At 39.5% G+C, this 24,770-nt stretch overlaps 1 protein-coding gene across 18 annotated transcripts in view; it reads left to right on the top strand.

Moving 5' to 3' along the window:
- SIPA1L1 (signal induced proliferation associated 1 like 1) overlaps window positions 1-24,150 on the top strand; it is a 335,579-nt gene extending 311,429 nt beyond the window's left edge. For 17 of the 18 annotated variants that reach the window (XM_075927311.2, XM_075927307.2, XM_075927300.2 and 14 more), the window contains 8 exons: window positions 1,271-1,716; window positions 8,292-8,531; window positions 10,665-10,830; window positions 15,233-15,455; window positions 17,504-17,650; window positions 20,287-20,398; window positions 20,948-21,029; window positions 21,979-24,150. In XM_075927311.2, the coding sequence (XP_075783426.2) occupies window positions 1,271-1,716; window positions 8,292-8,531; window positions 10,665-10,830; window positions 15,233-15,455; window positions 17,504-17,650; window positions 20,287-20,398; window positions 20,948-21,029; window positions 21,979-22,122 (1,560 nt within the window). In that variant the 3' untranslated portion in view covers window positions 22,123-24,150. The remainder of the gene's footprint in view (window positions 1-1,270; window positions 1,717-8,291; window positions 8,532-10,664; window positions 10,831-15,232; window positions 15,456-17,503; window positions 17,651-20,286; window positions 20,399-20,947; window positions 21,030-21,978) is intronic. The other variant, XM_075927312.2, reaches the window with a different exon arrangement.
- The last annotated feature ends 620 nt before the right edge of the window (window positions 24,151-24,770 follow it).

Below are 24,770 nucleotides of genomic sequence, written 5' to 3'. Positions count from 1 at the left end.
GCCACAAGGAGGAGGGAGAAAAATTGTTCTGCTTGGCCTCTGAGGATAGAACAAGAAGCAATAGGCTTAAACTGCAGCAAGGGAGGTTTACATTGGACATTAGGAAAAATCTTCCTACCTGTCAGGGCAGTTAAACACTGGTAACAGTTGCCTAGGGAGGTTGTGGAATCTCCATCACTGGAGACATTTAAGACCAGCTTAGTAAGACACCTGTCTGGGAAGATCTAGATGGTGCTTGGTCCTGCTGTGAGGGCAGGGGACTGGATTTGATGACTGGATTTGATGTCCCTTCCAGTTCTGGTATTCTATGATTCTATGATAAGGATGAGTAGAATATCCAGAATGGCATTCAGTAGGAATTAAAAGCAAGAAATTCAGAAGGGCATTAATCAACCACTAACTGATGAAAAGAGAGAGGAAGAAATTTCTTGTATAATCAAGTTATTTCACAAATGCCAACAATGCAGTTTAAAGCATTCCTTTAAAGCATCTGGCACTGGCTGCTATCAGAGGATAGTGAACCAGATGGACTCTGGTCTGGTCATGCATCTGTTCCTCTTTTTGCTCACTGCACTGAAACATCTTTTCTTGCAACTCTGCCTTTCGAAGCTGATACTTTCCAAATCAAGTAATGACATTTCAGTGCTTACTTGCAAAGAAGATTGCTGCTGAGGAATCAGTAAGCTTCATGGTAAAGGGGGATCTGAGTAGCCACAGAGGTCCATTCTGTTTTCTCAGATTTTGGGGTAAGTAATTAGACTATTAAAATAACACACACTTCAGCTGTGGATTGATGGGTTCTCATGTTCTAAAATACCTTAAAATGTGCATCTGTGCTGTCTTTAACTATAAACATTATTGAAGAATTGGGCACTTCTCTATTGGTATGCAGTTGAGATTGAATATTGCACATTTAAACATGAATGGTCAGATTTTCTTGGGAGTGGGCTTTAGTACAGGTGATTGAATTTTAAAGCAAATGGTGTAAAAAACATTGTGGGGCAAATTACAAGTAAATTTGCCTTTTTCTGATAAATTAAGGCATTGGTGCCTAGGGTCTCACTAACCCTTTAAAATAACACACACACACACTAACCCTTTAAAATAGACATTAAATTGATGTCCTGAATTATGTCTGCGAATTTTAGACTTTCTAAGACCCTGCCCCCACATGTGTAATAGTAGAGCTCCCACAGTGCAGTTGTGCCTCCCTTGTCTTTTCTTCAATGTGATTATTCTGAATTAAAGCCATGAACATGTTTTTTTGTAGTCTGACAGCCACTACTCCAGCCACTCCAGTAGCAATACTCTCTCCAGCAATGCCTCCAGTGCCCATAGTGATGAGAAATGGTATGACAGTGGCGATCGCACGGAGTCAGAGCTAAACAGCTACAACTACCTTCAGGGGACTTCAGCTGATAGTGGCATAGATACCACCTCATATGGCCCCAGCCATGGCAGCACAGCTTCTCTGGGAACCTCAGCGACGTCTCCTCGATCAGGGCTTACAAAGGAGAAAGTGGCACCATTGTGGCATAGTTCCAGTGAAGTCGTCTCCATAGCAGACAGGACTTTAGAAAAAGAAAGCCATGTTATAGACCGGAAGTCGGAGTCCTCACTAAGCCTGGATATTCACACCAAGAATCAACCAGCCTCCAATCCTTTAACAAGAGAGAACAGTGCTTATAGTCTTAGTGATGCTGTTTCTCACACAAGGTAATATTTTCTCAAGTAATGACCGATGCCACTTTCTCTCTCTCGCTAATGTATCAGAGATGAGAAGTGGGTGTTAGGGGAAAATTGTATGCCTGTTTTGGCTAACCCAGAGATTTGAAAGATCCCTATATATAAAGTGTTTGACAAGGGACACGGGGTGTGGTATGTGTATTCCTACTGACGGGGCCCCTTCTTTCCAAGGAGTCTGTGACTTTGTGATGGAAGTAACATTCTCCATTCTACCACTTTTACATAACATAAGATTTTTGGTATGATAGGTGTATTATAGGGAACATCATGCAAGCATTACTTCTTAAATCATTGTCAACAAGGGGGATAAATAAATTTAACAATGCCCATCTGATTTTGGAATTTTTGTTTCTTTTTTTTCCAAGTAGTGGGTTTCATGCAGGACAATATATCTGTACATTTGCTCCCTCTCTCCATGCCCCCCCCCCCCAGTTTTTTGTTTAAAAATGTGGGAGATAGTGCCATCTAATATATAGTGTAAGGGACAAGGAAGTGAGGAGACCTTGATTCTAGTCCCAACTCTGCCACTGACTGTGAGAGAGATATAGGACAGTCACTTTACCTTTATGTCTCATGAAGATGAAGATAATGAGCATCTTTGTAAAGTGCTTCATGTTCTTTAAGTGAAAGGCAATCATTCTACAAATGAATTATAAAAAATTAGAGATGAAAAAATTCAGATATTCTAGCTTGCTTCCCAGAATATTATATAAAATTATTTTTAAAATGTTATTAATTATTAGATGAAGAAAAATTCATCTATGAAACCGTAATAAGGGGGGGGGAAACAAAGCAAAAACAAATCTGCAATGTAAAAGCATTTATCTTTTTTTCTTCCTGATTTAGAAAGGAAGTTTTCTACACTGTCTTTTTGTATTTTTAAGAGACAGTTATCTAATGGACTGACGGGATAAAATATGATGTTAAAAGGTCTTCAGTTCTGTTGGAGCAGAAATGAGATGAGGCAAAAGCTGGACGTTTACCAGCCAGTTTAACAGCTTCTGATATGTAGCTGCAAGTTGAGATTCCCACAAGTTTGTAAAGCAGTGAATTATTTCCTTGCACTGTTGTCATGGTAATTTCGGTTAGGGATTTGATTAACGAGGTTCCATCCTATCCTACCTATGTTCTAGGGACATTGTGGGCATTGTCTCCTTATGTTAAGCATCTCTTTAAACTGATTTTTTTATCTGATATTTATAACTTATTTTAAGACAATACTGAAAGTTGCCAGGAACATTTTTGTTTAGGAGAAATTTTTCAGAAAGGAGAAAAAGGACCATGGTACCATTCAATACTAAAAGTTACATTGTTAATGGTAAAAAGTGTTTGCACTGTTGATGTTCTATCATTCTCTCCACCATGCAGCAAATAATGTAAATAGAAAACTAGAACTAAAGAAGTGGAAGTGAATGAAAAGAAAAAAGGAAACATGATATCAATGAAATACAAGCGGTATACAAACTGATACCAACTGATTTTAGGCTTAGCCTGTCAAACCATTGCATTAATTAATCACTGTATTATAGCAATATGCCTCCAAACGTGGCTTTTTTCTATGACTTATTTGATTTTACCCAATTTTCATTTCTCTAGTTACACTTAAATTGTTTGTTCCTGTAACTCTTTTTTTCAGAATGGTGTTGAATTTTCTTGATAAACAACTCTGGTTTTACACTAAATATGACAGTCTTGTTTTGCTTGATTTGAAAACAAAGTACAGTTCTTCACACAGAGGAATGATATAGTAATGTGTAGAACAGAACTGAAGTATCCTCATTTGGAAATATGGTAATACCTTGAAAAATTATGCACAGTATTTGATCTATTAGCCAGAGAAAAGACAGGCTAGCTAGTATTCCTGCATTATTTTAGCATTTTTGAAAAATCAAACATTTATTCAGTGCCTCAAAACCAAGTAAAGAAGTCATAATTAGACATGACACCTAAATGGGTGTTACTAACAGGTAAGGAAAGAGAGAGGAAAGTCAAGAGTGACAAATAAGACCATGCTGTTAGTCAATAAGGCATGTACAAATTTTGAGGTTCTCCATCCTTCCCCTGCCCCATATCCCATTTTTTTAGCCTCTCCTTCACCTTTTTAGGGTTAATTTATGCCTGTAGACCTAAAATACTTTTGGTATGATGTATAAAAGCAGTCATTCCAAGCTGGAGGAAGAGGAACTTAGTTGGGTGACAAAATGAATAGAGTTGCAGAAAATAAAATAACTAAGTTAGGGTGTTCATGCCTTTAAAAGACAGGGACAGTAATTAGTGTGTAGATCATTTAACAGTGCCTAAAGGAACTTGTACCTGGGAATTGGTGGCAAAATGTAAATTATAGTGATTAAATTTTGCAGCAGTATTTCTGGCTGGGCTTTATTTTCCTTTTCCACCCCATTCCCAAAATCCCTATTGATGACTGTGAAGGTTTCTTGTGGCATCCCAAGAGGACTGTGTTAATGTAGGGCAGTAATTACACAGAATCATTATATCTGAAAATCATTAAAATAAACCATATGCACTGATGCTTTGAATTTCCTAAAATAGAAAAGGAAACATATTATGTCAAACTTGCATTTGCTCTCTAGCAAAATGGTCTTTTATGGTCTTCACTATCATAACTAAAAACAGAAACACTGATATTTCCAGCACAATATGGTATTAAATTGTTTTTTAAAAAGTTGTATTTCATGATTCAGCTATATTCTTGAGTAGTTAGATCATCTAGGATTCTTTTATGGGTGTTGGAAGAAAACCTTTTTTTTAATTCATTCCTGTTACCACACTCAAGTTCAATATTAAAACAACTTTTCCTCAAGCATCAGGGTTGGACTCGTCAAAAGACAATCAAACTGATCTGACTGCAAGTTAAAACAATATGAATTCCTCTCTTTCTTCCAAGGAAGGAATGTGCTGCCTTTACAGTACTTCTAGCCCATGTAGCCTGTACCCAAATTCGTGCACCAAATCTTCAGGTTCTATATACACATCTTTACTTGTGCAATGTCCCACTGACCTCAAAGTGTTTATACTGTGTTTTCAACAACTTGTAGACTGAGGGACTTTTGATTCCTGTGTATCAACAGCACAGTATGCTGCAGAATGTTCATGTTCTAATACTGAGTCCCTCCAAAAATATTTAAAACTTGTATCTAAACAAGGATAAGTGGGGAGTAATGTAATATATAAACAAAGGGCATTAAAAATAAAAATTCTTGTGAGCTAACTTTTCTACCCCTACCACTCATATTGCATATTTCATGTGGTCCTTGCTGCTTGGATCTTATTTCATGCATTTATTATACCTCCTCAGTGAAACATCTTTATAATAATAATCGGTATAAATGAACACATGGAATATATTTGGAAATTTATTTCTAAGCCCTCTCTTCACTCCTCATTGATACATTCCCTGTGTAACACTCCTTTCACACTAAAAATTCTGAACTATAATGGGAATATTAATATTCTCACACAAAAGAGAAAAACTCTGTGTTTCAAATGCACACTAGGGATGTAAGCATTTAGTCAAGTACTCAACTACCCAATAAGCCTAGGCTTATCAGATAGTTGAGTCACTACTTGACTACTCTCTCCCTGCTCTTCCCCCCCCCCCCCCCCCCCGGCTTGCTCCCTCTATTATCAGAAACAGCAAGGGGGGCAGGAAGCAGGAGCCATTGCTGTGGGGAGCCAGCTTACAAGCTGGTTCCCCCCAGCACCGTCTCTGTGGTTCAGGGGGGAGGCAGAGACACAGAAGTCCGGGACCCAGACCTACCCCCACTGTGGCTCATGCCTCCCCTTATCGACTAATTGTATGTTAATACAATGTATTAATTACACGATTAGTCAGTTACCCACTTCTTAACATCCCTAATGTACGCTCCTTCTGAACGATAAAATATTTAAAAAAAACAAAACAGCCCCATACAATTTTCTTGTAAGACGCACATCCCAGCCAAGCACTTGTTGTTTTAACTTGATAAAGGAGATGTTTTATAGATGGACTAGTTTCCACAGCATGTGTAGGCGTTTCTCTTTAAAAAGAAAGAGGCAAATGACTTCTTAATTTGTCTTTCCTTCTGCTTGGTTTCCTTAACAGACGTGGTAGTTGTGCAGGATATAAGTGGACAAGATTTGGGACATGCAATTTCAGACTGACTGTATTCTGACCCATTAAGAGAAAGCTGTTCCCAGTTTGTTTGTTTTTAATCTGACTTTTACTGACAGATAATTGGAAGAAATTATGATGGTCAGCTGTGTTTTTTGGGCCTGAACAGATTTAAAAAGAAAGTTTTGGATTGAATGCACAAGTGAGAATCAAGAGAACTGAGTTCTTTTGCACACTAATTTGTGCCCTTCATGAGTCTGACTCAGTTTCATTATCTGTTATTAAAAAAAAGGAATAACAATACCTTCTTTGGCAAAGGCATTTGAGATTTGCAGATGAAAAGTGTTCAGTATTATTATGAACAGTGTAGACAACATGTTTCCATAACTGTTGCCTTCAATGCCTTCTATAATTGTTTGTCTCAAATGATACAATGAACATTCACAGACAGAAAACACAACTTTATAGCAGAAACCTCATCTGTTTCAAATATTAGAATAACTCTTCTTCCCGCCTTTCCCTTCCCCTCCACCATGCTAGTTATAGAGAAGACAATGAATATAAGCAATGTCAAAAAATGGTGTGACACTATTCTTAAAATATGACATTCCAGCACTGAATATATTCCTGAGGTTTTGCTGTGCTTACTGCACCTTTTTAAAGCATAACATAATATATTGTCTTCTTAAAACTTAATGTTCCTTTTCCTTCCTAGACACATCTAACTTTAATATCAACATATAAATGCAAACTAGTTTTATCCAAGATACGTCCTATGATGCAAGCAAGCTGGCATTGGGCACTTTCTCCCTCATTCTTTGTCTAGATATATTATATCAGGAATTAGAGATGTTAAAAGACAATCCTTCCGTTTCAGTTAAGGCCCAGCCTGCTAGACAGCAAATTAATTGCCTAGTCATTTTTCTTTTTAATGAAACTGTTCTCACAGATTTTCTGTTTACAGTGTGTTAGTAATAAGGAAGTAACTTATTTAAATAACATTTGCCATCTCTCCACAACATTACTTGCTCCTTTAGGTAACTGCCTTAAAATTACTAAGGAAAACTAGAAATAATTCAGCTTTCTAGGTTCAAGGTCCAGTCCACCTAGAATGCTATTTAGGGGAATATGTGTTAGCCAAATGATTTCTTCCTCTTGATTACATGCTCATAGTTAGAAAAAATGAGGACTCCTGCTGTGTTGAGCAATCCTATTTTTTCCCCTAACATTTTAGAACTGAAAATTAAACTTTAAAATACTAGGCACCCAAGCAACTGCATTGATCATGGCTTACATAACTCAGACTTCACAGAAGAATGATTCAGTTCTTGTAGCATCCTCAGGTGTTGGCTCTCAATGAAGGTAAGTCCTCGATGGAGTCAGTGCAACCCTCCTGCACTGATAAATGTTCCTCAGTGTATTTCATCAAAGAAGCATTCAGTATATTCATCCACACTGATTCCTGGCAAATCAAAACTCTGTTTTTCTCTAACTACTTATTTTTCCTTTCCTGTCTCTAGCCTTTTTTGGTAAAACTGAAATGAAAGTTCTGTTACAGTGAAACATTTGTATGTCTGCAGGAATCTCAAATGTTTCCTTTCTTATCACATTGTAGGGACAGTTGTTTAATGGTGACATTGTCAGCTATGCTAGCAGCAGTCTGAATTCTGAGCAATGATAAAGAAAGGCAGTAATATATATCCTCTAGAGTTATATATTGTTAGGATTTCTTAATACTAAAAACCTATTGTGGTGTTGAGAATACAGGTCTTGTAGATAAAACACTGAACTTGGACTCTCATATGAGTTCTCTTGCTAGCTCAGCCACAGACGTCTTGTGTTACCCTGAAGTCACTTAATTTCTCTGGCTATGTCTACACAGCAACATTATTTTGAAATAACTAGCGTTATTTTGAAATAGCATAGTCCGCGACTACATAGCCAGCAGTTACTTGGCCATAATGTCGAAATACTGTCAAGCTGAAGGACTTTTATGAAGAGTAAGGAAAGTCAGAAGAAGAGTGCTCTATTTCAAAATAAGTGCTATGTAGATAGCACTAAAACTCAAAATAAGCTATTTCAAAATAAGCTATGCAGTTGATGTAGTTCAATTTGCATAGCTTTTTCGAGTTAAGCCCTGCAATTAGACACACCTCTGTGGCCTAGGTTCTGCATTTGTAAATAAAGGGTGATGCTTTTGTACCTACCAGGTGGTTTGTAAAGTTTAATTCATTGGTGGTTTTTCGAAAGTGCTTTGAAAACCTCTAATGGAAGACATTAGAGAATAGACCAGTATTATTATTATTAACTTTACTTAATAATAATAATAGTAATACTTTGTGTTCCCAATAACCACATGCAGTTTTTAAAAAGTTATGCAAGATGCATACACATACTTTAGTTAAGCTTTGTCTTTGTTATGCTTCTCTCCCAGTACCATGAGCTCACGACACTCTGCCAGTCCAGTTGTTTTCACCAGTGCCAGAAGTTCACCTAAAGAAGAGCTTCATTCTGCTACTTCCCCACAACTCGCACCTTCTTTCTCCTCCTCCTCTTCCTCCTCCTCTGGTCCTAGGACTTTCTACCCTCGCCAGGGTGCTACCAGCAAGTACCTGATTGGATGGAAAAAACCTGGAGGGACAATAAACTCTGTGGGGTTTATGGATTCCAGAAAGTAAGAGCGTTTTTTTGATTCTGTTGTTTGGTTGTTAATTTAAACATGAAGAAACATTGAAATTCAGATAAGTTTCTCATATGGAAACGCCCAATAGAACTTAAGGAAATGACCATATTTCTATAAAACTTTAGAATCTCTGCCCTAGAATTCCATAGTGTGGCTTAATAATTCTATATCTTGATTATCGTTCTCCAGTACTTTGTAGAAGCTTTTAAAGTGATTTCTATAGAAATTCTACACAATGCTGTAAATTTTGTCCCTATTAAATTGTAGATTTTTTTTCATAAGTGGAATTAAAATATTAATTGAACAAATGATAAAAACAATCATCAACACTTAGTGTGGTTTTCCCTTATGTAAGCGGGGGAATGGTTCCGCTATTGTAGGGAAATTTTCCTGGCTTCTATACCACCCCGGTGAAATGGACCAGCGAAAGGATCTTAGTCCCCGCTCCCACTTCCTTTACCCCACGGCCTCCCTGATCCTGAGGGCTCCCCCTCCACTCTCCTGAGTAGCAGAGCCCTTGAAACCCCAACAAGGCTGGGCCCAGGTTTCCTGGGGCTTAATCCCCGACCTTGTAGTCACTAGGGGCAGGAGTTAGGGTGTCCCCACTCCGAGGTACTCTCTTTACACTGCAGGCCTTCTTGGCCCAGTGATCACTTCATAAGGTTCAAAGCAAATACAATTTATTAAACATCAACAGATTAAAGAGAATAGAATAAGAAAAAAATGAGAATGGTTAAATGAGAACACACAGCCCTGCTCTGTAGCACAGGGACATCAAAACAGCAGCCTGCAGAGTGTAAGGACAGTCCACAGTCTCTTCCTTAGAGGCCCCTTAGAGGCCTTGGATGTGCTGCCGGGGGGGGGGGGGGCTGGGCTACAGGCTGGACACGCTTGCTCTGGCAGTGACCACACAGCCTCAAGCTCTAAGTGGCCAGACCCCTCTCCCAGTCCAGAGCCTCTCCCCACACTTTGCAGTTCCCAGCTGCTCACCACATCCAGCTGCAGGGTGCTGCTTGGCCAGTCTCTAGCTTCTTGCATTGCTTCTCTGTTCCTTTTGGCTCTCTGAGCACTGCCAGTCTGCTGCTCAACACAGGGTCTGCACTCCTTGAGCTGTGTGTGTCAGGCTCAGCTGCTGCAAAAACTGCCCCTCAGCACACAGCTTGCACTCCTTGGGCTGTCTCTCAACTCTCTGTTCCTTTTGCAGGACTACTTCTACACACAGCTTGCACTGCTTGGGCTGTGTCTCAGCTCTCTGTTTGCTCAGAGAGAGCCAGAACCATCCCAGCTCACAGGGAGGACGGGGCCTGGCCTCTCCCCTTCCTCACTGGCCTGTCCAACCTGTCAATCAGGTTGAGCTGGAGTGTTGGTTGCTTTCCATTGTCTCTGGGGTCTGTCAGTCTCATGAACCCTTCCCCTTCTGAAACTGGGAGCTGGCAAACCAAAAAACTCCCACAGAGTTTTAGTAAGGGGTAACAGTCCCCTTACACTTAGATTCTTCATTTTGTTCTCAGATTCTAAATCCTGCATCAAGAATTTTGTGATTTGGTGTCTTAGATGACCTGGAAAGGTGGAAATTGGAAAAACGTGTATAGGAACCATTGACCCACTTCGGTGGAGATTCAAATGCCTGGGCAAATAGGGCTGTTTCAAGTCATTATTGGTGTTAAGTACAGCATTCCCAAATAATGCAACAGATCACCAAAGGAAATGCAAGAAAAATGCTAAAATAAAAAGTATTTTGTATAAGTTATACAGTGGAAGCCAGCTAAAAGAATAGGACTTTGGTATGTTGATGCACCCAGTTAGTATTTAACAGGTTTTAGTTTATATATTTGTCCTTTGTGCAGAACACTCATTCTTTGAATAGCTACGGTCCTTTAATAGGAAAATTTATTATGACGCTCTTTTCATGCATTGGGTGTTGATGTTTTCAACAGGTTTATTCCTTTAACAGGTATTCCTTCATATGGGACTCTACTGTATCATACAAAACTTGATCTTCTTCCCTCTATTACCCCATTTATCACTCTGAAAATCTTGATTGATGCTTTATCGCTTGTTACATTCATAGATGTAGCCCTGAGTGGCTTGGGTCCTGAACATCTCTGTTCCCTTCCCTTTAAGACGTCACCAGAGTGATGGCAATGAAATGGCCCATCCACGGTTGCGTGCATCAGCCAGAGATCTACGGGCATCACCAAAACGTGCGTCCAAATCCAATGTTGAAGAAGAGCTGAAGAAACTGATAGATCTCGACAGCCCAACGCCAGAGTCCCAGAAGAATTTTAAGGTATGCTAGAGAAATGAACCGTTCTTCTTTGTCCCTGTTAAATGAAATTCATGAACCAGGTAGAGGCAAGGGACCAAAGCCCCATTGACTTCAAAGATCTTTGCCAGTTTACAGCAGCTGAGGATCATGATCGAATGACTTCATTAGTGTCTGGGTTCATCATTCACAAAATAGGGTTCATCATGGGTGAAAATAAAATAAAAGCATATTTGAGACTGCAGAGTACAGGCCTGTCTTTTTCCTTCCCCCAGGGGTGCTCAATCCCCACTCCACCTCTTTCTGCCGAGTTACACCCCATCATGCAAGCGCACTCCATCATCATTCCTCCTCTCCCTCTCAGCACCTCCTGGATGCCAGAGAACAGCTGATTGCAGTGTAGGAGACACACTAGTGGAAGGAATGGGAGTTGGTTGCTGGTGGGTGCTAGATACCCGCTAATTTTCTTCTGTTCATGTGCCACTGCTTGTGCAGCAGGGTGTTGAGTATCTCATGGAAAATGTGAATACTTGTCAGCTCTAAGGAGAGTTGAAGGCATTCACCTCTTTGCAGGAGCTGCTCAGCTCCTCACATTGTCCTATAAGTTTCTCAGGTGGAACTTTCCTGCTTTCATCCATAACAACAACAAAAATTCAAAGTGTTAATTTTTCCTGAATTCTTGATATGGACACAAAGCTGGCCATTTGCCCCGGAGCTTATCTACTATAGTACTTAGAGAGGTTTTTCAACAGTGTGGCAGTTTTTTGTGCCAGCCTTTGAGGAGACTAGCACACTTAATTGAAGAGAACACCTAAGACTGTTTGAATGTGGAAACCGGAACAGTGCTTTATCCACTTGAGTGCTCCTTCCACAGTCTGGTTACTAGAGGAGCGGCATGTTGACAGAGCATTGAACCTTCTTGCAGCATAAATGCCTTAGTGCCTCTCTAATCCTATTACTTGCTGTACAATGCTCCTGAAACCTAAAAAAAAATATTTATACATACTAAATCAATTCAGAAAAATGTCCTAAGGTTCCATCAGAAATTATAACGACTTATGATTTTAAATGCTAATAAAATAGACAATTTTTGAGAGAGTGTTTTGATTTCTAGAGTCTGAGTACTAAGTCAATGATTAGCAGTTCAAGCTCATCACCCAGGGCCCCAAATGGTTTCCACAGCAACCATGCAAAAAAGAGAGCTGCAACTTCTTTCTCTGCTTGTCAAAACCCATAAAGGCATTTTAAAATCTAGAAATACCAGAGTCCGTATATGGATTACTTCATGTGTTATCTCAGAGGCTGGAGAGGAAAAAAGTTTGCCATGGGGAATATTTTTTTTTAACAGCATAGTGGTTTATAAGGAGAAGGAGGCATAAAGGGAACCACCCTCCTCCTGACTTGTTCCATTTACACTGTTAAGTGCCCAAGTCCATGAATAGTGTATATCTTCTATGAGCCTCTCACTTTATTCACAATGCCAGTCTTTCCAGTGGCCTTTCTTGGTGATTGGGATCAATGTGTCAGCTCAGCCTAGTGACCTGCTCAGTTTTATCAGTGCTGTAATAGTCTGCCCAATAAAGAAAATAAATGTTAAAATGTAAACATTACTATCATTTCTACACAGTGTACAATTTGTTCTTGATGTTACATGACAACTGGGGACCTCCTTAACTACCTGAATCCATTTTTTTTCTGTAGCAGCCCATCTTAGAATTATAGAATCATAGAACACTAGAACTGGAAGGGACTTTGAGAGGTCATCAAGTCTAGTCGCCCGCCCTCACGGGAAGGACCAAGCACTGTCTATACCATCCCTGATAGAGGTCTATCTAACCTGCCCTTAAATCTCTCCAAAGATGGAGATACCACAACCTCTCTAGGCAATTTATTCCAGTTTTAACCACCCTGACAGTTAGGAAGTTTTTCCTAATGTGCAACCTAAACCTCCCTTGCAGCAATTTAAGCCCATTGCTTCTTGTGCTATCCTCAGAGGTGAAGGAGAACAATTTTTCTCCCTCCCCCTTGTGACACCCTTTTAGATACTTGAAAACCACTATCATGTCCCCTCTGTCTTCTACCCTCTGTTTGCCCTTTTCCAGTCTTCTGGAATTTCTCACGATTTCCAGTATAGCTAAAGACTCAGGTACCTCCTCTATCAGCTCCTTGAGTATTCTAAGATGCATTTCGTCAGGCCCTGGTGTCCTGAAGACAGCTAACTTGTATTTGGTAATCAAGAGGTCCTGTTTCCCAGTAGAAATGACACTTTTCTTTTTGTCTCCTAATCCTTCTGCCTTCTTATCTCAGCCCTTTTCCTAGTCATCTTCAATTCTCCTGCCAGTCTGTCCTTCCCTCCTCTTACTGCTTCTTCTTTTTTCATACCCTTCACCTTCCTGACATCTTCCTCTAATTCCCCTGACCACTCTCCTTTTCACTTCCCTGATCACATTGCCGTTGCTTCCTAACTCTACCTACTGCTCAAATATTAGTAACATCCCGGTGCTAATTATATTTGAAGTGTCTAATGTTTGAGGCTGCAAGTGTTTCTACTCTAGGAGCTCTAACACAAGGAGGACTGTAGGTGTTCTTTAATTGAGCAGCGTTTAGTGTTGGCAGCGGGTTCTTCTTCCCCCCACCCCTCCTCCTAAGGACAGTATTGTGGGGCTTGGCTGGGTCACAACAAGAAACTGCCAGCCAACCTTTTGATCCCAAAAGGAAAAAACAGAGTATTTCTTTACTCACATATGTAAAACCTTTATTATTGCGTTCTTGGTGCCAAGAGTTGTCACTTTTTTGGTGTGCAGCCTTAAATGGAAAACTCACATTGTGATGATCATTCCAGACCTCCTGACACCATAGCAAATGAAATTAGCCAGTCTTATTTCCGGGCCCACTGAGCCCCATAAACAGGGAAACCCCCCCATTTCAATAAACATGTAATTTGTACATCAGTATGTTTTCAGAAATCCCGTTACAATGTCATTTCTGTTTGTGGTTAATTTAGATACCTGCTTTGTCCATGCCCTGAAATATTCATCTTGCTCACCAAATAGCGAGCATGTGTCTGTGTCCTAGTACAAACGATTCCCTGGAAGAGAACTAGCAGAATACACAAACAATTAGCATGAAAATGGTCTTTCTCCTGTTTTTTCAGGTGGTAATACCAAATCTTAAAAACATTTTAACTACTTTTCTAGTTCTTTAACCCTAAATACAAAACTTGCAGCTGATTTTGGCAGGGGATTCTGGTCTTTTTGATTAAAAGCATATTTCATTTTGGTAGATTGTCCTCCAGTGTGCAAAAGCAATATCCTTTCCCCTCCTCGCTACTTCTGTCACACCCTTGGGTGTTGGTTTTAATTAGCAAAATACTTTAAATAATTGTATTTATTTATATGTTTGTTTATTTATGGGAACAGCTAAGCATTTCTCTATGTAAGGATATGTCTACACTAGCCCCCTAGTTCAAACTAGGGAGGCTAATGTAGGCATTCGAAGTTGCAAATGAAGCCTGGGATTTAAATATCCCGGGCTTCATTTGCATCTTCCCAGACACCGACATTTTTAAATGTCCCTTAGTCCGAACTCCATGTCCGTGGCTACACGCGGCACGGTGTAAGTAGTTCGAAGTAGGATCTCTAATTTGAACTACCGGTACTCCTCCTAATTCGAACTACTTACTCCATGCCGCATGTAGCCGCGGGCACGGAGTTCGGACTAAGGGACATTTAAAATGGCGGCGCCCGGCGAGATGCAGATGAAGCCCAGGATATTTAAATCCCGAGCGTCATTTGCAACTTCGAATGCCTACATTAGCTTCCCTAGTTCGAACTAGGGGGCTAGTGTAGACATACCCTAAGTGAGCAGCTTTTCAGAATGCACTAAGTCGTATCTGCTGCAGGGATTTCAGTTAGCGGTACTGTTTTTGTTTTATTAATTTTTTCTTAAAGCTCTCCAAAGGATTTTAGTTTGTCAGACTTTCTTCACTGTTTTGTTACATGGGGCCAACTGACATCTTAGCAATGTCTTAAGAGAATGTGGGGGATAGTATAAGAGGGAGAAGTCTTTGTTTTAGGTGTCACGTAACTTGCTTATGTAAACATTTTCCCTAGTATATATGGTCTGCAGGTTATTTACTGAATCTGTAACGACTTTTTTGAGGTTATATGTCTTACAAGCTGCCTGTTGAATGACAGAAATTAGAGGTGGCAAAGATTTAACAGGACATCTGGACTTGATATTCATCTAGACAGTGTTCATATAGTACTTTGTCCCATCCAGATTGACAAAGCTTGGGTATGTTAAAGCCTGATTCCTTATTCACAAATAGATTGCTTTAATAAACAAATTTTAGTGTATTTTTGAAATATTACCATGTAGAGATGTACTCTTAAGAATTTATAGTTACAACTTTCTCTCCTCTCAGTCTCCTTTCCCTAGCACTCCTACCACAAAGCGTGCCTTGCAGAGGACTCTGTCAGATGAGAGTATTTATAGTGGTCAAAGAGAACACTTTTTCACCTCACGGGCCTCGCTCTTGGACCAAGCCCTGCCAAATGACGTCCTGTTCAGCAGCACATATCCTTCTCTCCCCAAATCACTACCCTTACGAAGGCCATCATACACTTTAGGAATGAAATCATTACATGGTAAGTATTTGTCCAGCCTTATTATAGTAAAGGAGCGATGCCATGGCAGTTACTTTGACAACAAACAAACAAAGAAACAATTGCCTGGCTATTTGTTAATCACCTCTTGATTTTGCTAAAATAAGGGGAGTCAAATCCCATGCCTCAGAATGTAGCCTGGGACTGAATAGTATTCATCGGAGCAACTAAGGAGACTTACAGGAGGAGGGCTGTAGTTTCCCAAAAATGGGAGGGCATTCTTTGTCAAATGTAGTGAGTTGATCAAATATGATAAAGAAAGGAGGGGAGAATGCTTCTGCAGCCCTAGCTCAGAAGTACCAGGGAAGACTATAGAAGCTTCTCTTCTCCTGAGTTGGAGGAGTGAAAGTAACTGCTTATCCTGTCCACTCTTTGGAGATGTCCTCTTTTAACCAAAGTACTGAACGTCCTTCCTCAACTCTTGTTATTGGAATGTTGCCTCTGATCTTCTCTGATTTGAATTTAGAGCTCAGGCCCTGATTGGTCAATCTGCCCACTCAGATACTATGACCTAACAGGAATGATCAGAGTGGAAAAAGAAACCAGAATGGATCAAGGAAACAAGAGTGAAATGAGTCTTCAGGGCATCAAGGAACTCAGGTTAACCTAAAAAACCTAAACTCTGTTCCAAAAAACAAATGAACAGAGTACAAATAACAGGCAGGTTGTAGAGGCAGGAAATTATCCGGCTCTTTTCAAATCTTTATCTGCCACTAGGAGTACTTGTCTTATCACAACTTTGGCAGTTAAATAAGGTGTTGTGAAGTGAATTAAAGTCCAATACTGTCTTATCCTAGCCATATAACTAGGAAAAGAAACTGTTCCCTGCATCACAGAGAACACTGTTTGTCCATTGAACATCATCAGATTCATACGATACATTTTCTTCAGCTGGAGACTCTGCTAGAAAAATATCTACATAACTTTCAGCTGCCTCTCCTTTCTACATATCAGTTTATTCAGTATTAAGGTTGACTTTTTTGTAATTAGTTGCTGTTATTTAACATACTTCTCATAGAGCGGTGGGAGGGATAAAGCTTCATTTACTCCTTCCCTCCGCAGGTAATAAAATATATTTTTAGACTGAGTTACATTTGTAACTGGCTTGTGGAAAAAGTGCCTTTACACCCTGTGACCTTAAAAGGGAGCATGCAGTATAGGGTCTCCTTTCATTTTAGACCTCTGTATTTTCCAAAAGAAACTTGGCTGCTCTGTCATTCTCTCCTTTTCACTGAGCTGAAAGTGTTAGGACTCTAATTCTAAAATAGAGATTTTATGCAATTATTATTAAACTGGAATTTTCAGTGTTCTGTAAAATTCAGGTTTCCAAGATAAAAGGATCCAAACATGTGAATGACACACAATTGTCTGTCTTACATGTCCTTGGTGAGAGAGAGTTTAAATAGAAATGGATATTTCATACCACCCAATATTTGTTAACTTCCATTCACTGATAACTTTGTTAATTTTAAGCATACTAATAACAATGGCATTCTCAAGGCTGCTCTTCATACAACATGAAGGAGAAAACCTGAGCTAGAAAGTTTCTGATTTATCAGTCTGTCTTAACAGAAGATCCAGTTAACACCACTGAAACAACTAATTTTGTCAATGTGTACAAACATTTCACATTTCTTTTGATTACATGACAGAAAGTGTATATGGGGTTGCGGTAGCAGAGCCAGCAGACTGTTGAGCATTCAAGTTGTTAGGGTAGCAGAATCCACAGTTTATCATGTCAGGTGAGAGCCTGGATTTCCAAGTGCTGATTTGCATAACTTGGGCATGTTGGAAAGAACTGAGTCTGAGGGAGAGAGATTAATATGATCCCCAAATAGTTAACTTGCAGAATGATGTGGCTGATCAGCTTCATAACAGATTTTAATGGCATTTGTGTAGGTTTGAAAAACAACATCCCAGAAAACTGAGGAATTGGGATTCAGTTCTTTATTAATTGGAAATGAAATAACTTTCTGTGAGGGAAATGGCTGAATTTTTGATTATTTCATTTTTATTCTGCATTGATTCAGGAGAGTTCTCTGCCTCAGACAGCTCCCTCACAGACATCCAGGAGCAGAGAAAGCAGCCCATGCCAGACCCAGGTCTTATGCCCTTACCTGATTCTGCCTCTGATCTGGACTGGTCAAATTTGGTAGATGCTGCTAAAGCCTTTGAGGGTGAGTATTCAAAATATCTTACTTTAAAAGCAAGTGTACACCTCACTAACGGTGCGTTTTTAATTCTGATGGGGTTTTTTTTTCATTTCTTAGCTTGCTCTTCTACTCTGAAGTCAATGTTCTTTTGAAAATGTAATCCAAATTGCAACAGTCTAATAAGTATTTACTTATTATATTCAGATGCCATTTCTTTGCATTTGAATCATGCTACAGATTTCACTATTGCAGCTCAAACATAAAAAGTTTTAGTGCATTGCTGGGTACCCTGAATATTTGTCGTTAATACAGACCCTTCACAAAGATCACAGCAGTCATAGACAGTCATCTGGCATGAAAATGAAGAGCAAAGCGAAGCAGTGGTGGAAAGCAGTGCAGTCATTTTAATGACTGCAAATTGCACTAGAAAGAAGTTTCTGTATTACAGTTGAAGTGCATTGCCAAAGTAATTTGGAAAGTCTGCATTGCTGGCACATGCATTCCCATTGCTATTCTCCCCTGAGCATATCTCCAAATACATGGTCTTGCACCTCAGCATCACTTTATCCTGTTCCATCTCCTTCACAAATAGTAAACTAAAGAGGAATGCGTGTTGTCAAAAATACATTGGAATTTAAAGAAACGCACTAAAGATTTTAAGTTCAAAGTGTAAACCATTTTAAAGCTGCTACAATCTGATGGAAAAAGCCATGCGGATACTCTAATCAAAAGTCACTTTTCAAATCTCCACAAAAATGCTATTCTACCTTTATAAAGTTGCTTTCACACTGCTTTTTTGGACACTGCTGCATGGACACCAAAAATGCGGATACCTGCAGGCAATCCATTGAGAACTGCAGTTGCTGTTAAGTAACCTACTTCCATCCATTCCCCTGCCAGTTTTACGGTAGCAGCAGTATGAGTAACTAACACACAGTATTTCCTAGTTAGTACTGATAGCAGTCAGTGATATAAGAACATGCTGTGACATTAACATGGGAACTGTGTGGTGCATGGATTAACATACTTGCCATTTACTTCTGGAGTGCTATTCCTATCTTAATTCACAGAGGGAAGTGAAATTGCAAAGAGGTGTTGTGAAATGCACAAACAAGGATTAGAACAAGGCCAGCAATGTAGTGCAATTTGTAATGACTGGCAATCTGTTTTACTGTAGTTGTTCACAGTATACCTGGTTCTAGTCAAGAATGTGTTCCTCAACTTTCATAGGCACTAAAGCCACTTTTATTTTTAATTAAAAGTTTCAGTGGTGAAAGGTATCTGATTGACAGTCCTCTGTCTACTGATGGAACAAGTAAAGTATGGTCAGTGTATTATCAGCTTTCTTCCACTACTTCTCCAATAGACTTCACACTTGACCTGGGGAGATAAACTGTCTAGTTTCTATGCCAACTCAGTCCAGTGGCCTCCCTGCTGTGCGCCAGTGTAGGACTTGCAAGTACCAATTAGAGTAAATAATTGGTGCTTTTTCTGATTTTGGATACCGGTTGACTAGAAACTAGGCAGGGGTCTCGAGCTCATCTCACTTAGGTCCCAATTGGTGATACTTTCTAGTCTCTAACAGCTGAACTGAAAACCTTCATGCCTTGCTACTGAAGTCCTAAGTCATTCAGTTCTCCTGTGTTTTTCATTTTTTTAAATGGGCACAGCAAACCTCTGTCAAACAAAACAGCCATGTTCATTTTAGCCATATTCTAAAATGTAGAATAAAACTTATGCGAAATAGAAGATGACTATTTTTCTCTTCCCAGTGAGAGACCATTAGTAGCCAAATGGGACAGTACTACTTCATTTCTTGGAATATGATCATTATTGCTAGGAAGCCTGAAGGACGATGTATCATTTCATGGCGTTTTCCTAAACTGTTTTTTACCACTAGCTCTCAGTGGAAGGAGTGCCATATATTTGTACATTTCAAAATGCCAGTCCCATTTCAATACAAAGGTTATTCATGATGTAGGTGGTAGACCTGTAAGCCGGGAATTATAGTAATTGCGTTTTATTTCTCTCAGTGCCACTGTATTGCTTTGTCACTTTGTACTGTATTTAACTTTCCCGTGCCTCAATTTACCTATGTTAAATGGCTACTTTGATTGCATATGTCATTTGTGTCGTATTGTGACACTAAGGCTACGTCTACATTGGCATCCCTTTCCGGAAAAGGGATGCTAATGAGATGAGTCGGAATTGCAAATCCGTGAGGGATTTAAATATCCCCCGCGGTATTTGCATTTACATGGCTGCCGCTTTTTTCCGGCTTGGGGATAAGCCGGAGAAAAGCGCCAGTCTAGATGCAATTCTCCGGAAAATAAGCCCTACAAGTAGGAATAAGAAATCCTCTGGAAAAGGTCTTATTTTCCGGAGAATCGCGTCTAGACTGGCGCTTTTCTCCAGCTTATCCCCAAGCCAGAAAAAAGCGGCAGCCATGTAAATGCAAATACCGCGGGGGATATTTAAATCCCTCACAGATTTGCAATTCCGGCTCGTCTCATTAGCATCCCTTTTCCGGAAAGGGATGCCAATGTAGACGTAGCCTAAGAGTTTGTGTTGTTTTGAAATCCTAAAATGCAGATGCTCGAATATGTGAAATCAAATTACCACTTCATTATAATTGTGTTTGACTGACTCTCTCTCTCCAGTTCAGCGAGCCTCATTTTTTGCTGCTAGTGATGAAAACAGACCTGTGAGTTCTGCTTCTAATAGCGATCAAACCGAGGAGCAGCTTACTGCACAGATGAAGCCTTACACAGGGTGAGTAAATACATTGAAGAGGTAGGCTTTTTAAATGAAACATTGGGAGAGACTTGATTGAGGGAGGCTTTGCTTTTTTACATACCTTTAGCCTTCTGAATTTTTACATAAGAAAAACTGAGTGGGTGGAAACACAAGAATGCTGAGAATATTTCTTCCTTTGTAAAAATAGCACATTTCTGAAGGTTCTTTCATCTGACATATTTAAAACAGTATCAAACGCAGTCTCATTCTGAGGTCTATGTAATTATCCTGTAACTAATAGAGAAAGAGAGAGAGAGAGAAAGCAAGCAATGAGACTTCAGTTACTGCTAATAGCCATTTTGCTGAGTGATAATATTGCATAAGCATGTGTATATTGTTTCTGTTAGTTGAGGTCTGTGGTGAATATTTTTAAATAAAAATATATATTCAGAATGTACTGTGTCAAGCATGGATTTTGAACAGCTCCTTATAGTAAAGTCTGCTAGAAATCCAGCCCAGAGTTAGGAGTGAAAAATGATTATAGAAAATCCTGCCAACACTGTCTTTGTCTCCTGCTTCCAACAGTAAAGAGTCTCCTCCTACTCTTGCTTCCAAAGTGGACCAACTGGAAGGCTTGCTGAAGATGCTCCAAGAGGATTTAAAGAGGGTAAACATTTATTATACAGGAAGCCTGTAGGATGTAGATATGTTGTTGCTAGGCAGTACTAGTCATGTTATAAATCTCTTCCTACCACGCTCAAGCTTGTAACAGTCTCGTGCTTTGTTGAGAAAATTACATTTCTTTACTTCTCTCCTCAGATCGTAGCCTAGGTTATTTTATTTTTAAACACACTTCCTAAGATGACTAAGAGTCAGCACATCTACTTTCTATTGGTGAAATACATGTTTCTGTGCAGAAAGGATCTTGCTGTGCTCAGGTCAAAGGTCTCTTATGCAGTACAATATTCTTGGAGGTGTCTACCATCTCTTATTTAGCTTTCTTCAGCAGTCACACCATAGGAAGTCTGTATTAACCACATGGAATAGGTTGTGACCATTTTCAGGTGATCACTAGGGAGCTAGCATTTACATTAGAATTTAGTCTTGAGAAATCTCAACAATCTGTGCCACAAGAGCATAGGGAGGAAAGAATGTCACCACACAGAATATCCTAAAGCCAGGGACACAATTGTCAATGCACTTAAAGCTCCTAAGCCACATCTCCACTTTCAGGAAGAGCGATGCTGCGGTGGTCGATCTGCTAAAATCAAATGCCAGAAGGTCTAGCAAACACCCACTAAATCAAATGCGGAAGGTGCCCCCATTGGCACCGGTACTCCTCCTCCTCACAAAGCATAAGGAAAGTCAACAGAAGCATTTCTCCCATCAATCTCCCTCCGTGAGGACAGTGCCAAACCTCAGCTTATGATACATTGATTCCAGCTACATTTGTTAAATAGCTGGAATTGTGTACTTTAAGCTGGCCTTCCCCTGTAGTGTGTTCCTGGGAAACAAAACTATCTAACATCTCTCTGATGGAGTCTTTCTTATTGATAAGGGCAGAAAATGTGACCTGGAATCACCATTGAGCTTACTTGTTCTTCCTCATCTCTCAGGAAAAAGAAGACAAAGCCAGTCTTCAAGCCGAAGTGCAGCATTTGCGAGAAGATAACTTACGGTTACAGGAGGAATCCCAGAGTGCATCTGAGAAACTGAAGAAATTCACTGAATGGGTTTTCAACACGATTGATATGACCTGAGGACAGTAAATGGGGAAGACAAACATCAATTATAAATAATTGTTAGTGAGACTTAGCTTTAATGCCACCTTAATCATGATATGTGAAAGTATAGTCAGAGCACTTCCCTGCCCTTCATACTCCGATGACCCCTCTTTGCGCTTCTGCACGCGCTCAGAACAATCGCAGATCAACAATCATTGTCTGCCTTTTGTAGAAAAACAAAGACAAAAAATAATTTTAAAAAGATAAATAAAAGTTTAACTGTTAAAATGTGAATGTCTTTATTTTTTTGCACATTATCTCTTTACATGTTATGTACAAAATGATTTGGAGGCTGGAACAGAATTGCTCAGTCTACTGGCCTCCATTTTCTTTCTATTAACTCTTTTCTGTCTGTTTCAGGTAATCTGCTTTTTCCTTGATGCTTTGACAAATTATGACTCCTAGGAAACTAGAAAGAAATGTTTATTTTGCTGCTTTCCTTTCATTGTTTTCTGAAGTGTGTCACAGACAAGGGGATGTAACACAATGTTTTAGGTGTCTCCTTAATGATTTGTGCTAGTGCTATCTTCCTATCTTCACATATGTTACACAGAACATATGCCCATAGTGTATGATACTGTACAAATCCGCATCAGAACATTTGAAAGAGCTATCAGACACTTGAGCCATGGATGAGTTAGATTATCACAGATGTCCTTGCATTAGCATTTCTAATTGCCTTTGTTTCCTATGGAAACAATGGTTGCCAGGTATTTAGAGAATAGTGCAACTTGGCATTCTAAATGGCATACTGCATCGGGCTGAGAGAATACTGAGAATAACTGCTGTTATTTCTGCTTAAGCACTGTCTCCATCCCTTCCCAACCTGGGGATCTATTATCTACCTATATATAGTAGGTCAGTCCTTGGATGAAGTTATAAAATGCTTGGTGGGGTTTTTTTTTTCCCTCTCAAACTGCAGGTGTTTCCATGTCATTGCACCTGCCCTCCCATCCCCACACAGTTTGGTCATAGAACTTTTCAAATAAAAAAAGGCTGAAGAAATGTTTATTAATCTCAACTAGCTATCAGGTAGTTGGCATTAGTAAACCTTTAATAACCTTGTTATGGATTACTGAAATAGAGAAATATAAAGATGGAATTAGAGACTTTGTCCCCTGCCTTAAGTAGTGAACCAAGAAAAGAAGCAGTATTTTTAACTCTTGTATTTCTGATATCTGCATTTTCCAGTGCAAATGGCTAGCATGAGACCTCTCCATTGCCTGGCATCAGGCAGATAAACTTGTTTTTCTCTGGAGGAGCTACCAACTTGCCATAAAATGTCACCTCTCCAGAAATACCTTTCTGGCATCAGAATAGAATTCATACTACAACCTGCACAGATATTGATGCAAGCCACATGCAGTGTATTCTCTTTGCCGTTCTCTCTATGCATTCACTCACACCCTCATGCTGAAACACACTTTGCCTTCCACAACACTGTATTATTTGGCCATTTCAGATATAACCTCCCTTTCTTCCCTAGTCACTCGCGTGCTCAGAAGAAATCATTAGTGGAACTATTCTTTTGCATTGTCAGTGAATCTTCCAAGCTTTCTCCGATGCCCTGTAATCATACTACACGCAAGCTCACTCACTACACTTTGACCTAAAGCTTGATTTGTGATGATAATCCCCATGGAATTCTTCTCTGATAATGTTTTGTCATGGAAATGAATCTATTTGGGTCTATTTCTGGAATGTTTTTGTAAAGGTTGAGAATGTCCTGTTATTTTTTAAAAAATTACTTGTATGAAGGAGATTTCTATAATGCCTGATATTATTTGTAAATGGGAAATATTGCTAACATCCCCGAGCATCCTGAAGTCTTGCTTATTCTCTTCTATTTTTCAGTTTTGTTTGGTTTTTATTTTGTTTAAAAATATGGGACTTGGGGCAGACTATTTATTAGAGTTTTGCAACAGAGTTCTTGTATGAAGCCACTAATGGCAACTTGTAAAATTCTGACAATAAAACTAATTTTAAAGGCTCTTCTAAAAACCATTTTCTATTGATTTTGTTGGTGTTTTATGTTGCTTGAAACTCCCTAATGACAAAGCCTCCTTTCCTGGCCCTTCTTCACTGCACCAGTGTGAAATAAATTTTGTTCTGTGTACTAAGCTATATATGATGTGCATCACCAATGAAAACACATGCTACCAGCTGTGGGCACTCTGCCAATCAGCGAGGTGGCACCTAAATTTCTCCTTAGCGGCCGCTTAAGTGCTCAGCTTACAGGGAACACTGATCAACACCCAAAGAGACAAGACTTTCATTCTCCAAAGAGTTTTTTCCTTTGCTTTCCCCTTGTTGACCATCCCCTTTTATATACTCCTGTACTTTAGCATTATACTTTCTATTCCTACTAGTGCAAAATCTTTTCTCTCCATCTTCCCCAATAGAATATTCATATTTCTCTAATGAAGAACTTCTCTTAATTTTGATTCCCATGTAACAGTTTCACCAAGCTGGTAGAAAATTTTCTAGGTCCATTCACCTCAGGCACAAGCATCCACTGGTGAGTCAGGGGCAGCACTTTAATTAAAATTTTTCCTGACAAGAGTGTTACTACTTGACCACATTTTTAATGGCTAGATCCAGAGCATTCCCAGAAAGTTGACAGT

This window comes from Pelodiscus sinensis, chromosome 5 (assembly GCF_052426305.1).
Source record: "Pelodiscus sinensis isolate ZL-2025 chromosome 5, ASM5242630v1, whole genome shotgun sequence".
Lineage (NCBI taxonomy): Eukaryota > Metazoa > Chordata > Testudines > Trionychidae > Pelodiscus > Pelodiscus sinensis.
The sequence above is the reverse complement of the archived record's forward strand: the minus strand, read 5'-3'. Positions and strand labels throughout refer to the sequence as shown.